Raw genomic sequence first — 16,460 nt, 5'->3', positions numbered from 1 at the left:
GCTCTAAAATATGTAACTTTTCTTTTCAGAGAAATAGATATATTTTTTAATTTTTAATAAGAAAGTTATAACAAAAAATCAAATTTTTAATCGTTAATTTTAATGATTTAACAAAATTAAATTTCTGAAATCTTCCCTTAACTTCTAGCCTCCCTAACTCTGTTAATTGTAATAGTACAAGAAAAAGTTAAGAGGCCATTTTTATGTAGAATTGTCTGCTTTACAACTTTCATGAAAAACTTTTTTTTCTAGCTCTTACCCTTTTTGAGTTATCTTGAAAAAGCCCTTTGTTTTATCTTTTTCCACCCTTGGCCGGGGGTTGAACAAAAAATTACTCTCACTTATTGTTATAATATACCTTAAACTAACTCATATCAAAAATTCAGCCAAGTTGGCAAAATTTCGATTTAAAGGCTTAGTTAATTGGACTATATTCTCTGATTTCCATACACTGACATATAAATTCAATCAAGAGTGAGTCTGTATCAGTTGATTATGAGAAAATATACAGGGTGTTTCATAATGATGTGCAAATATTTTAAGGAAGTGTTTAAAAAGTAATTTTAGGGGGCATACTTCCAATACATTTTTTTTAACCCCCTCCCCCCTGAGAAAATATTCAAATCTCGAAATGGCCGAGAAAATTAGTTTTTTTTATTATTAAATTTTTAGTTCATATTTGCTTAGTGTTTCCTATTGATAAAAAAGAATTTTTGCAAAAAGCATGTCAAAAGTGACGATTGTTTTTGGTAACTGTTGTTTGTACTAATTATGTGTACCTAATCGGCAAGGAAACCATTAAGTATATGAAAAAATGGGAATAATAAAAAAGTTTCTAAATGAAATGTAGTATTAAAAGCTATTTTTCTTGTTGAAATTAGCTAACGTAGAAAAAAGTTGTAAGAGAAATAAAACTGCTAATTTCTTTCATTCAAAGACATAAACCAGAAAAAAAGGACTACCAAAAAATACCATTCAACTAGTTGTTAACCTGTACTAAAATTTAAATTTCTAAGTTTAACCGTTTTCGTGAAAAAAAATAAAAGCTAATTTTTTCGGCCATTTTGAGATTTGAATATTTTCTCAGGGGGGCTCAAATCAAAACAATATATTGGAAATACTCCCCCTAAAATTACTTTTTAAACACCTCCTTAAAATATTTGCACATTATTATGAAACACCCTGTATATGCAGATATATTGTAATTTTTTTATTTCGCAAGTTTTGTTCAAAATTCTTTTGTCGCGAATGTTCTTTGTGTGGTCCTAGAAATAACCCAAAAAAAACTGTATGGATCTTACACTTTATTATCAATATATGTTTGCTTTATTTTCAGCAGCTGTGACTGAATGATATTATCCTGTAATTGGAAGTATTTATTTTAACTTATATTTTCATTTTTTATGTTTCCTAATTGCAGAATTCTATTTGGTAAATCTTCAGATTTCAGTAACAGGGTGGCAATGTATTTGGTTATTCCGGACCTAATTCACTTTGCCATACTACAGGGTGTTAGAAGTTTGACTGCCTTAATTTTAACAAGGGATAGAATACATTAAAATAAACAACATAAACCTTATATGACATGGGTCCTAAATTCAACCATTTCCGAGAAAAGAAATTATCAAAACCTCCAACTTGATATACAAAATTTCGATTTATTAAGTAACATTGACATAACTGCTTGCATAGAATACCATAAAATACAATGTTTATCACTTTTTCTGAACTTCTTTATTCTTAATTCTAAAATATAATTAGCATTGTAATAAATTTAAAATTCAGTAAAATTCATATCGAGCAATGTGACAACGGCGCGGCGGATAACACGAGGTACTAAGCTGTCCAGCAATACGCAATTCAGTTGGTATCTGAAATTGGACCCTGTCTGAGTGGTTTTTGGGTACCTATCACTATTTCCTTTTCTTGAGAGGTGTTTTCCAGCCAGTGCGCGAAAATTGGATTCGAAGGTGTCGTGCGTGCACTGAAAATGATGGTGGACACTTTGAGCTTATGTTGTAGTTTGTTTTGCACTTGTGTGTTTAAAAATTACTGAATTTAGCTTTTTGGTAAGTACCTAAATTATTTTTACTACGTATGATTATGTGGACGACGTGAATCTTTGGGTACTTTAATTACAATTTTTCATATTCATAATTTGATTAAAGGTTCCTGTTTTAAGAGATTCATAATTACTAAAATTCGAGATAAAATTTAAGCATAACACTTCGTACTACAAAATCGATATATTTTATTTTATTTATTTAAAAACTTGAAAACGATTGTCTTGAAATTTACTAAATGTTTCACAATAATAGTTGTTTGTCTGCCGCGTGCACATGTGGTATGCTCAGATGTGTAGCATTAGGTTAAACGCTGTTGTCACGTTGTGATGAATCTCCCCAATACATATTAATACTTGCCTGTATTTTGAAAAATGTTAATTTTACGCCCCTGTAATGTACAACTTTTTTGTTCATTTATAATTACTCTACCTCATGCTGAAATAATGGTAGTCAAACTTCTTACACCCTATAATAGGGTGTCCGGAAATTATGAGTCAGGACTTCAGGTGGTGATTCCTCACAAACAATTAGGGTCACAAAGTCCTATAACAATTTTTCGAAAACTTAATATTAACGGAGATACAGGGTGCGAAAAATTTTTTTTTTTTAGTTTTTCTTAGATAACTTATTTGTGATTTGATTTTTTCCAAGCCTTTCCTATGTATTACTAGTGCCCTTGTAGATTTATGTTCAAAATATAATGCAAATATTCCAGTGCCAAAGGGCCTAACCAGACCTTAATCTTCGCTGCGCGACATGCATTATAATTATGGCTTAGCTGCGGGAAATGCATCAAGAGCAAAACGTTTGTATCGAGATGCATTTCCAATAGAAGAATTTGATGTCGGTTGCCCGCGACGAACTCGAACACCTGGGGCTGAAGTCGTGTTTTGGATGTGGTTGATAATAATCCTGATATAAGAGTCAGGTTAATTGCATCGCAGGAAAATATTCCCAAAAGCTCAATCCATGAAATTTTGCAGGAACAACTCCTGCATCCATTCCGCTATCGAAAGGTCCAAGCCCTACTCCCTAGAGATCCGATTGCACCACTGAATTTTTGCAGGACAATTATAAATCTCCATGAAGGCAACAAAAATTTCATCAATTCAATTCTTTTCATGGATGAAGCTGGATTCGGGCATGATGGTGTAATAAATCTACATAATAAACATTATTGGTGTGACGAGAATCCTCATTTAGTTGTGGAACGTGGGTTCCAGAATAAATTTTCTGTGAATGTATGGGCTGGCATCGTGGGAGATCATTTAGTTGGGCCACATTTCTTTCCTCAAAGGCTTGGTGGTGAGGTTTACCTACACTTTCTACAAAATGATCTGCCAGTTTTGTTGGAAAACGTTCCTATTGGAATGCGACGTGCAATGTGGCTACTGCATGACGGTGCACCGCCTCATTACAGTTTAACGGTGAGAGAGCACCTCAATGAAATTTTCCCTGAGAGGTGGATAGGGTGTGGTAGATTCATAGAGTTGGCTGCCAGATCGCCCGACTTGAACCCGATCGACTTTTTCCCTTGGGACTATGTTAAGTCACTGGTATACAGAAGGCCTATGAATAACGTGGAAGAGCTGAGGCAACGAATTATTGATAGTTTTGCAATAATAAGAGCAAAAGAGGGCATATTCTTCAGGGTTCGTCGTAACTTTCTGAGAAGAATGAATTTATGTGTCGAAATGGAAGGACAACATTGCGAGAACTTATTATAAGAGCATAGACTAAATAAAAATGTTACTTAATAATGTAGTTAGTGAATAAATTTTGTATTGATGAGTTGAAACTGTGAATATCAGTTTAAAACAGCGTTAACACATGAAAATATTTGAAGTTGTTTTTCTCAGAAACGGTTCATTTTATTGTATCGCAACAAGAGATACTTTTTTAAATAATTTTTGATATTGTTTAACATGGTGATGTTCAAATTTATAAAGCGGTGAAAACAAAAAAGTTGTGGGCCATAGATCGAAGATTAAAGTCAGGTTAGGCCGTTTAGCACTGGAGTATTTGCATCATATTTGGAACATAAATCTATAAGGGCACTAGTAATACATAGGAAAGGCTTGGAAAAAATCAAATCACAAATAAAAAAGTTATCTAAAAAAAACTAAAAAAAAAATTTTTTTTTTTGACACCCTATATCTCCGTTAATATTGAGTTTTCGAAAAATTGTTATATGCCTTTGTGACCCTAATTTTTTGTGAGGAGTCCGTTTCCCTTAAATACACTCATAAATTAGGTTTTTTTTACTATAAAATATTATCTATTTAGCTGATTCACTGTCAGAGGTTACTGACATTGAGAATAGTAATACAATTGTTTTTATTTACAATTAGTAACGCATGGACATGATAATATTAGTTAATATTTAATAATGTTAAAAATCTTAATTTTCAAAAAACAATGAAATGTTTTTTTAATGTTCAGCGTTTAATCCACTAAATCATACAAAAGCAAAGTTTTTGCTAAACAAGAATTTCAGATTAGTATTCTGGAAAAGTATTGGTCTTAAAATACTGCTCCCGCCCTCACATAAAGTTACTAGTTTTTATTTCAATTTTTTAGAGAATTGTTAGCAAATTCCAGTATAATCAAAAGATTTTGTCTATGAGCACAAACAAAAAAATTAAAACCATCAAATACCTTTTTAATATGTACTTAATGTTTTTAGCTTATATTGAGTGTCTTAACTGATTGTGCTGCCACTGCAGGACCTGAAATAAATGAAGTAACCAGCAAAATTATTAAGGACCGTTTTTTTGTCCCTGTGGAACAAATTATTGAAACAAATTTGAGACTCCAAACTCATCTCCATCTCCAGCTCCCTCCATCCGATCCATTCCAGAATTACTTTGCTTTAAATTTTCATAAATACTTGCCTACTCCTATGGACAACCATTATAAAAGCATTACCAAGGAAACGGAACATTATTTAAGTTCGATGTTTTACAATTTAACAACAGTGGTTTTACATGACTGGAAAACGTATGGAGAAATGAGAAGGTGAGTAACTAAAAATTTATTTTATTTTAGGTAATTTGGTGTAATATATTTTCTTTTATTCAAGGTTAGCTTATAATCAGTACGGTTTAGAAACAGTTGATGACAATTTGCCTATGCAAACTTTAGAGCAAGGACTGGACGTTTTGGAAATTATGCGTAACATAAATATCTTTGTTAGTAAATACCTTTATAATTTAAACAACCAGGTATTCATCGAAGAATCGAGTAACAACAAACATTTGAATTCCATCAACATATCACACGTAGCCAATTCCATACGTACCCACGGAATTGGAATAATGAATACTACTGTTAATTACACATATCAATTTTTAAGAAACAAATTCTACATATTTTCCCAATTCATGTTTGATGAACATATAAAATCGAGATTGTTAAAGGATTTACGATATTTTGCCGAGCATAAAAACGAATTACATCAAATGTACCCTTATGAGAGGGCAGAAAAATTTAATTCCGGTATAAGACAACTGGGGTTGAATCAAAATGGAGAGAGCTACTTAGATTTATTTAGAAAACTGATTACACATATAGGTGAGTCCCCGATTTGCTTTGGTTTTTTTTTATTTTATATATTTTTCCAATTGTAACAGTTAAGGAGAGAACGCATTAGGCGGTCGCGGTTCCGTCCCGTCGCAATCCGTTCTGGGCTGAGCTGATCGCGGTCTTTATATTACAAAATCCGTCACATTTGACAATTGCACACAATCGCGTTTTCCTTTAAATAGTTGCAGTATTGTTTTAGTAGTGAAAATGAGTTCTATGGAAGCGGTGTTTTTATCAGCAGAAAACCATATTTAGGGGGTGAAATACACTCTAAATTAACCCCCAAAAACGGTTTTTTATAAATATATGGGGTTCTAAGCAATATTTTGGAAAGAAGCAAACTGGAAATTACTTCTTATAAAAAACAAATGTTTCACAAGTTATTTCCTGTTTGGGAACCCTTATTTTTTATTTCAGAAAAACTATAATTTTAAAACATTTTTTATATATAGGTACAAAATTTATATATGCTCAAAAAGAATTAATAACATGATTTATGTAAACAAATTGACAAAATTAAATTGACCTGTTTCGAGGTTTTCGTTAAAATCTCTTTTTAGGGGGTGAACAACCCCCTAGTGCGAGAAATGTCTGTACGATTAGAATTAACATTATAAAATAAATAGTTTTACTTTTTCTTTAATCATAATAATTTTTTCCATTAGCCTAAAACGGATTTAAACGGATACCCCCAGAAACAGTATTTCCGTGATGTCTCGGGTTCTAATCAATATTTTGGAATGAAACAAAGTGGAAACTACTTCTTATAAAAAAGCAGATGTTTCACAAGTGATTCCGTGTTTGGGGGTTGTAACCCTTATTTTTTATTTCCGAAAAAAATGTATTTTTCAAACAAAATGGAAATTATTTCTATTGAGCAGAACGAATTATTCACAAGCAATCTTGTAATTTGTTTTTTTAGTGAAAATTAATGAAAATAAGAAGTATAATTTTACCATCTACAAACGGAGGATGCAATCCCTAATGTTCAATGGACTGTGAATCGTCCTGTTTAGTAGAGGCCGTTTTTCATTTTGCTTAATAGAAAATAATTGATAGGGCCAATAGAGGACAGTGTCAACTTGACTTCGATTTTATTTGAATGCTCGTTATTTTAAACTTTAAATATTATTAGGAAATCAGTGGGTACCTATTATCTGTTTTTTTTTTTAAATAGTTTTTATAACAGAGTAACTGAAATATGTGGATTTTCATTTTCATATCGATAACCAGTCCTGTGTGTACATATAGTAATACCTATTTGTTTGAATCAAAATTTTACTGCTTTTGAAAATTGAATGTTTGAAAATATTGTTTTAATACTTAAGAAAATGAGTTCTATGGAAGAGGTATTTTTATTGGATTGGAAAAGCGCCAAAGAAAAAAGCATGCAAGATTTTGGATTCATTCAATTAACAGAAGCAGAAAGTAGAGGGCGAATTTGAAACTTTATTAAAAAAAATTGTTATTGGACGAACAGCAATTTTTTCAGTACTTCCATATGTCATCTGGAAAGTACAATGAGCTACTAGAGATTATTCACGAAGACATTTAGTTGTAAAATACAAGATTTAGATGCTGCATACCACCTGTAGAAAGGCTGGCCGTTTGTCTAAGGTAATTTCTTTTAAATTTCGTGTAGTCACGTTGCCGATTTATTTCTATTTTAAACGATTCATAGAATTAGCATAGCACGTGATCATCAAAAAGATTCGCACCTAGATACTCTCTAGCTCGTCTCGATCGCATTGCGGTCTCCCGAGCAAGGGGAGCTGCCTCCCCCATAGAAATTCGAAAAGAGTAATTTTCTAAAGCTAAGAAAATATTTAGATTGGAAATTTTTAATAAAATATTTTATTTACTTAAACTTTAGTTTCGAACATTAATACACTACTTTATTTTTTTTAAAAAACAATTGTAATAAATTAGTATAAATATTTGTTTACAAAAGAATTTAAAAATATAAATATTATGTTAAAAAGTACTACTTTTCCATATTTTAAAAATTTAGCTCTGGAATTCTAAATTTAAAAAAATAATAAATTTTTATCTATCGGAATCAGAATAAAAATTTGCAGTGCAACTAAAGCTATATATGTAACGTACCAATTTTATATAGGGGGAATGAAAAATAGAAGAACAGAAGAATAAAAACCTGGCTGAGCAATATACTATGGTACAAAATCGTCTCAATGGCCTAGCAATGATGAGTATACACAGAAAGCATATTTTTGACAACCATGAAGATTTTATTAATAAAGTGGACGATAAATTTTCAAAAAATCCGAAAAGATTATGTTTTACCTAATTTTCGTTGAATTTCTTTATTTTTTTAGATATTTATATATTTTTTTGTTTTTCTTGTTTTATTTATTAAAAATATTTCTATAAAAAATTAATTCACTGTACCTATTTCTACCTATAATTTATATTTCTCCCATGCTCTCTCTTATCTTGCCCCCCTAGCCCATTAGCTGGCGACGCCCTTGCTCCCGAAATTCTTTGGAAAAGGTCGGTAGAGAACGCGATGCGACCGCGACGCGACAGCGATCAGCTCGCGATCGTCTAGTGCGAATGCATACATTAGAAAACATGGGAAGGAACTCTACCGCGCGCGATCGCGACTAGCATGGTCTGCGACGGGATGGGACCGCGACCGCCTAGTGCGTTCCCTCCTTTAACGTTCAAGTTGGTGTTTAGCTGAATGAACAGTGAGAGTACAGAGGAAAATTGAATGGTACAACCAAATCACTAAGATAAATGGGCGAGTGTTAACACAATCAAGGTTTAGAATTTGCTATGGCCTTTGTAGTCTTTTATTATAATTCTATGATATACTCTGCCCTGAAAACTTTTTCTGTTTCAAATAAATGCAATTTTGTTTGCATCAAGTACCATAAATGTGTTAAAGTTATACTTCTGAAGTGTACTTTCTTTCCTTCATGTACTCAGAACATCAACTCGAATTGATCGAATTTTCGATTGTCAGAAAATTAAAATAATGGTTCAGATGACATGAGTTTGCTTCAAAATAAAAATTTATCTGTCTCTCTGACTTTTTCAATCCCATTCAGAATTAAGATTTAAGTTTTGATTGGAGAACATTCTTCTTTGCCTTTTCACCCAGGTATTAGTTAGGTCTATGTGCCCTGTGTTTTGTAACCGCTGATTTTTCTATGGTGTCATTTTCCAAGTGGCACTCGTGTTCCTTTAACTTCACACTGACATACATTTCCGTTTGACAAATGTATACTTTTCTGCATATATCATAATTTTTTTTAAGATGCTAGTTATAAGCAGACAAAAACAAGCCTATTGTACTTAATATTACAATTAAGGACAAACAGCAGTCAAAGTTGGTACCTACCTTTATACCTTAATTCGGAACTTTGATAATAATTCATAATATAGCAATTAAAGTTACCAAGTTTTGCTAGCACACAACACAACATAGCACAGCAACAATTATTTTTTATTTTTTGTTTTATTTTACAAAAAAAATTTTTTCCTCATACCTCGGTCGAAAGTACGTCCTTTCGTCCCTAATAGTAGCAGGGACGAAAGTATAACATTTACTCCCTGTGAAAAGTACACGCGCGCCCTCTATAACGGCGGGAGGAAAGAATTTCTCATCCGTATTTATACTCATAACTAGGGACTATTTATTATGTCGCTATAACAAATTGTTAACCGCTGTCATTACTGTTGCTACCTCTAAAGTTAAAAAAAGTAAAATTAATAACGTACTTTCGACCGGCTATGAAGAAAAATCGTATACACTACACGGGTCAAAAGTTGAATTCTCGGTCCTGCTCGTCATGATTCAACTTTCGGCCTTTGTGGTGTAATATACTATTTTTAAACTTTAAGTCTCTAGTTTCAAACTCTTCACAAAAAATTTTTTCGATCTATGATTATCGTGGATTAAAAAAAATTTTCACTTTTTTTGGCCTGTCCACAGACTTAGGAAAATTTGTTCGAGCTCAATCAATGTAAAGTTGGCTCCTTTAATTTGCTTCAATTTGCTTTTTGAAAGGTCTCTGAACGACTATTGCTTATTGATGGTTGAATAAAAAATTACACTTTTGTCTTTAATCATCGATATCTCGGCAACAAATTATTGCACAGTAAATCCAAGAGCGGTTTTGAAAACTTGAATAAACACTTTACAAGTACCGATCATGGTTATCGAAGTAATCATTTTTTTTTTCATCCTTGAGATTAATTTGAAAAAAGTGCAAAAATATGTTTTTTTACGGTTTTTTAGAAAATCCACCTATAATATACAAATATTGATGAAAAGGCTAATATTGAGAGACATTTTTACAGGTCAATGTACTCAAAATAGCCCTGTAAATTGACAAATTGATCCATCCAATCTGTTTTTCTGTTCCAAATGATAAAAATTTCAGAAAGAATTTGTTACAGTTTTACATTAAATATTATTTAATTACATTATTTATTAGTTATAATTATATTTTAATAGTATATTTTGTGAGATGAAAATGCCGTATTTCATGTGTGAATATATTCTTGTGTTCAATTTAGCTCAATATGAGCTATAATACAGCCAATTATTATTTTATTAGTTATTTCTACTTGAAAACACATGCATTATATTCAAATTGCCAGTCACATAAAAGATAACATTTGCAAATTTTTTAAGTATTTTTATCCCTGTCCAAAACATGTTTTGTTAAAATAAGTTAATTCTCTTCCATTTCTCAAATATTATTTTTTACCCAATATACATAAATAAATGCCAAAAGTTGTAACAGAGACTTGGCAACAGTGCACGAGTATGCTGAGTTTATTATTTGTAAGTTGGTAGTCCTTGTTATGTGTATACAATGCTATGTGATCGCTCGCCTATAAAATGTCGGATGAAGAACAGAGTCAGTATGGTAGAAAGGAAACTTTGTGACGGAAAGAAAGATGAGTGCTTGAGAATTAGAACAGAAAAAAGAAAAGCAGGAAAAAAGCTATTGAAGAGAAGATTGTGGAGCCAGAACCTCCACACACCGTTTGAGGGTACTTATCAACTAATCCACATAGAGTATATGGCACAAAATATGCACTGCTCTTTTTGCAAAGAAATTTTATATACAGGGTGTTCCTAAATATTATGTACATAAGAGAGGGGATAATTCTTTGACTTATTTCATGACTAAAAGTTCATATAAACATAGATCCGCAAACGCTTCGTTACCAATCTACAGTGAAATTTTAAGATTTTTTTAGTTTTTTCTCTATAGCTCCCACAGTTTTTGAGATATTTAGCTCAAATTTGGAATATAGGTTACGCTGTAGGGCTTACATCATTGGACATGCCAAATGGTCGTGATATTCTACAGAGTGATATTTTTTCGGGGTTCATGCCCCCTTTTCTTCCTCTGTACTTTTGTGCGGTGCGCCGCTGGTAGATTCTAAATCAAAGTTGGATTTTATGTTTTGTTGAGAATCTTTTTCGCCTCTTATAATTTTTTCGTATCTACGACCGTTATCGAAAAAAATATATGAAAAACGAATTTCTGTAATTTGTTAGATGAAATTTAAATTCTTAAAATGGTCCAGTAGGTTCTGGCTTTATTTAGATAATCTCTTTTTCTATTAATTTTGACAGTTTATTCGTCACTACCTGTTAAAAATTAAATCTGGGATGACCCATTTCAAAATTCATATTTGGCATTGTTGAGAGTTTATACACCTTACAGTTTATAATATAAACCTTTAATTTTTAAACATATGCAGACCCAAATGTGAACTGTACATGATATTTAGGAACACCTTGTATTTTAAATTATCTACAAACTGTGATCACAAAGTGATTCGCGTGGAAAAGTTTTAAAAATGATTTAGTTACATGCATAAGTAGCATACTACTATGATACACTTCTGTGAATACAAATGTTCCTTATAAGAGTTTAAAGCGATTGTATTTATGAAAGTATAATACAATCTGATATATGTAATATTATACTGAGATACTGTTATTGCAGCCAAAAATAATTTAAAAAATGAAAATTATACGAGTATTAAAAATGTCATAATTTATCAAAATGCATAAGATTATTATATGCGCTACGATGCAAAGTATAAATATTTCATTGTTTATATGGTGCTGTATTTTTTACTTGTACTTATTGAAAGTTTATTGTTCTTTATAAATAAACAAAGATTTCAGAAAACATACTTCATTTGAAAATTTCCCATTTTATTTTATTATTCCAAATTGAATTACACAAATAAACACAAATTGAATGTAATCCATTTCTAATGACAAAGTTGTGTATCGAAACGTTTATTTAAATTTCCGGTCACCTATCCTCATTCATACTCTATAGCGCTGTTGCCGTCACTCGTTCGCATTTAGTACTTGGTAGACAAGACAGAACTTTTAATGTTTGATAAATTTATTTCTCTATTAAATGTGCGGTAACCTACTTTTTCTTTCTTTCATCTACTAATTAATGATTCAGGTAAATGTCTATATTTTTTCGCCTTACCTTTGCATTTTTTCATCCGTAATTCGATTACGGGTATTCATCACAACATTTCCCATAGAACCTATGATAAATATTCAAATTTTTGGCATTAATTAAAAACAAACACAAATCGATAAATAATAATTTGAGAATAATTCACAGAATTTGATTTTGTATTGCAAAAATAATATATCTCTATCAATAATACGAAATTGGCTGCATTTTTTTCGTAGTACCCGATCCTCCTTACGGCAATGACATATTTTACATTTTCATTTTCATCGTGAAAGAGAATGAATATCACTTATGTCAACTAAATATATTAGATGAAAAATAATTATTTACTTCTGAATCTAACAAATAAAAAATATTTCACTTAATGTAATTTAATTTTTGTTACAGGAAATGCAATGGGATATATTAGGCTGATAAAATCAGGAGGCAGACGTTGTTTAGCTGATGGAACATGCTTTATTCCGGATTTAAAAAGTATTCAGTATTTAAATGAAATTATCAGTCAAGAGGACATGCCTGATTTAACGCAAAAAGCGGGAACGTGCTTTTTGGATGACCTCCAATCTTTCCTAGATAATATCGAGGAAGCTACAGAATATTTTAAACTGCTGGTTAAAGTTTTCGTACCAGTATTGAGAAACAATAACAATGTTCATTTGAAAAATTTTTACATGATAGCTCCACCGTTGACAATTAATTTCATCGAACATTCCTTAAATTGTAAAGAAAAATTAAATAAAAGGAATAAAGCTGACTGTGCCTTCACTGATGACGGATTTGCTTTAGGTAATAAATTACTGAAACAAATATATTCACCTTTTCAACACAAAAATTTTATATAAAGTACTCCTACTAATTTTAAGTGATCTATCTGCTGGCGAAGTTTGTAACCTTATTATTGTTACACCCTGTATTGTGGTTTCATATAAAATTTTTCTATTTGAACCCCATCTAAAAATTACAGCCCTCTTTTAAGTTTCTTGTCCAATCTTCCTCCTTTTATAATTGAATTTTCGCACGGAAATAGTACTAATTAAAGGCAACTATATTAATACACATTTCGATGAAATGAGGTTTGAGGAATATTTAGTAGTATGAGGCATATCCACGAGTACTAAAGGACCCCGCACATTTTATATGGAAAACAGTCTTCCGGTGAAATTTACTAAAAATTTGGGAAATTGTTCGTTTTGTACCCCTGATCAAAAGTGTCAATGGGGTCAAAGCTCAAAATGCCCATCTTTAGGCTCTACGGCAATTTTTAGTGGCCAAAAACGGCAAAAATTCATTTTTTTTTAAATATTATGTTTAATGCTTGTACAGCCCCTTAAGTTTTCATTAAATTGTATGCGTGTGAGTATTTTATGTAGGAATATGTCCATGTCTAATTATATGTGTGTATATGTATTTGTGTGAGAGGGTTTTTGAATGCACAATTATACAAGATTTAATACACACCGTCTCAATATTATTTTGTGGTTTTAATAACCTTCAATGAACTCGGAACTCTCATGCNCTCCTGAAGAGATGGTGGGCTTTACGGAAACGGCAAAATGTCTTACAATTCGTAAAGTAAGTTTTACAGAGGTTTGTATTATTTTAGAAATATCCGTTTGATTTCAGATTTTTGACGATGCATACCGTTCAACCTTAAGTTGTATTCTAGTCGATAACATTGAGAGATTATTAGACTACGGCCCGATTGGGCCCAGGTATTCCAATTTGACTTTGCAAGCTCTTTTGGTGCTACTCAAAAAACAACCCCCTCCGGGCAAAAAATTGCTTATTTTGTGTACGTCGAGTAGAAGGTTTGTTTTTTTTTGTCTATCACAATTAGCATATATGATTGTTTTCTGATTTTATAGGCAAGTATTGGAAGAGATGGAGATGCTGTCTGCTTTCACCGCCGTTCTGCATGTACCGCGACAAAGCGAACGTGATTTTTTATCTTTGTCCTGGCAGTGTCGTAGGAGCTAAATAAAATTCAAAATATAAAAAGGTAAATAAATTTGTATCTGTCTAAAAAACAAATGTAAAAAAAATTCGAAGGCAACTTTTCATTATTTTAAATAATCAATCCAATAGTATAGAAAAAAATTGTTTTAGTTTTGTTACATCATTAAAATTTACGATAAAAAATTTGAAATTGTTATATAACTTTCCTATTAAAAATTAAAAATTATATATATTTCTCTGAAAAGAAAAGTTACATTTTTTAGAGTAGATTGGAAAAAAAATTACAAAATTCATTAATTCTTCTGCTCGTTATGATTTTTTAAAATTTCTGAAATCTTCCCTTAACTTCCAGCCGCCCTAACTCTGTCAATTTTAATAGTACAAGAAACAGTCATGAGGCCATTTTTATGTAGAATTATTGTATGCTTTACAACTTTTATAAGAAACTTCAACTGATTTCATTGCGGGCACCTATACTATATTCATTAATGGCGTACAGAAAAACCAAAGGCCCATTATGTGGCTAAAATTAAGTAAATTTTGTTACACACGTAGGCTCTTGAGGCCGCCGTTTCCGAGCTGCAGGGTTTTCAAAATTTAAAAAAAAAATTAATATTTTTAATTTTCTTAAATCCATTCAATCTAACTATTCGTAAGTAGGTAGTAGACGTTTCGCAAGATTTATTAACTAGGATGAATCGATTTTTCTATTGTAATGTAAATGCAACTCTTTTAATAGAAACAAGATAATAAAAAATGCATACGGGGTCTGCTATAAGAATTTGCCGATCAGTCCCATTTTAAAAATGCCAATCTACCAGGAAAATATTTTTGTACAAAACTCGTAAAACATCCCATATAGACAAGCAGTTAAGCCGTCATATTTCAAGCAAAATACGATTCAGATTGGAAACCTTTATCTTACGTCGAGTGTACATCAAACAGTATTTTTTGACATAGTTGCCTTTAACCTCAATGCACTTTGTGAACCGAGAAATGAGCTTTCTGATATCTTTGTCAAAAAAATCTCCCACTCCCTCACAGGTCCATTGTTTCTCACTGTGGATCCCGTCATTGGTAGAAATCCTTTTTCCACCCATAAACACCTTCAGAGAAGAGAAAAGATGAAAATCAGAAGGTACCAAGTCAGGGCTGTGAGCTGAGTGGTTAATGATGTTTCAATGAATCTAACAGTTGCTTTGTGGAGTTGATTGTGTGGGGACATGCACCGTCATACACTTCCCCTTTTTTTGTTCTGTATTGCCCTCCGTAGTGTTTTTAGGGTTTCACAGTACCATACAGAATTAATTGTTTCTCTCTTAAAAGTAAAAGCGAAAAATAAAGTAAAATTGTATAGTGTTAATGAGACCCATGCGCCTGTTTTTTTGAAACCGGTCTTTCAAATCTGGGCTGTGTATATGAGACACACACAATTATATCATTTTCCAGTTCCAGGCGATTTCTCATTTTTGTTTTGATGGCAGTCTTAGACGAGAAACTTAACTCACATAAATACGATGTTACAAATGGAACCAAATATAACTTTTTATTAATTTATTTTTATTGTAAATGCTAGTCTGGCAGAAGTGCTATTGGATAACTGTTAAATTTAATTTCAATGTATTTAATTTAAACTTAAGCAATAAGATAAAATAAAATTTCAAAAATAATCAGTTAATTGTAATTAAGGCACGCTATTTTGGTTTGAGTGATGAGTAGGGGGTCCCCGAGAAAATTTTTAACAAAAAGGGGGTCGTGCTTTAAATAAGTTTGGGAAACAATGCTATAGATACTAAATATTATGTAGAATAACATATTAGTTTCCACAGTCATAAAAATGAGGGGAAGATTGTTTACAGGGTGGTTAATTGTATAATTTTTATGTAAATTCACTTTTTTCGTCTTCAAAAGACTACAAAACTAACCCTCGAGCGTCAAAAAATATTGATTAGTTTAAAAGTTATAAACAGAAGTTTATTTATGGCTTTTGAATTAAACATTTATAAACTGCGTTATTATTACCAGAACATTTTGGCATCGCATTCTCTCATTCTTTATCACTGTCTAATAACTCACATGAAATCTGGAATCGGTAAGTTGAATAGTTTAAAAGTTATGGCCTTATAAACAAATTAACTAATTATTAGTCTGGACGATCCCGAGCATCTTCCACAATCGCACTGATTTTTTCGTGGTAGATTTCATAATAATACATTGAAATCTATCATTTTTTTTTAATTTTTTTGCAACCTGGAATTTTGTTTATTTTTTAGCCTTAGTTGCAAAATGAAATATACGACGCACGAGCGTGATATACTGTTACATATTCGGAAAGCTTATGAAAAGAGCATTA

At 31.6% G+C, this 16,460-nt stretch overlaps 1 protein-coding gene across 3 annotated transcripts in view; it reads left to right on the top strand.

The window, feature by feature from the left end:
* LOC108907911 (WASH complex subunit 4) overlaps positions 1–16,460 on the top strand; it is a 41,889-nt gene that overhangs the window by 22,074 nt on the left and 3,355 nt on the right. For all 3 annotated transcript variants that reach the window (XM_018711748.2, XM_018711749.2, XM_018711750.2), the window contains 3 exons: positions 4,753–5,084; positions 5,149–5,639; positions 12,539–12,937. In XM_018711748.2, coding sequence (XP_018567264.1) covers positions 4,753–5,084; positions 5,149–5,639; positions 12,539–12,937 — 1,222 coding nt within the window. The remainder of the gene's footprint in view (positions 1–4,752; positions 5,085–5,148; positions 5,640–12,538; positions 12,938–16,460) is intronic.

The sequence above is a fragment of the Anoplophora glabripennis genome, unplaced genomic scaffold (assembly GCF_000390285.2).
Source record: "Anoplophora glabripennis isolate ALB-LARVAE unplaced genomic scaffold, Agla_2.0 scaffold494, whole genome shotgun sequence".
NCBI lineage: Eukaryota > Metazoa > Arthropoda > Insecta > Coleoptera > Cerambycidae > Anoplophora > Anoplophora glabripennis.
Note: the sequence above shows the minus strand (reverse complement) of the source record. Positions and strands in the feature narration are given on the sequence as shown.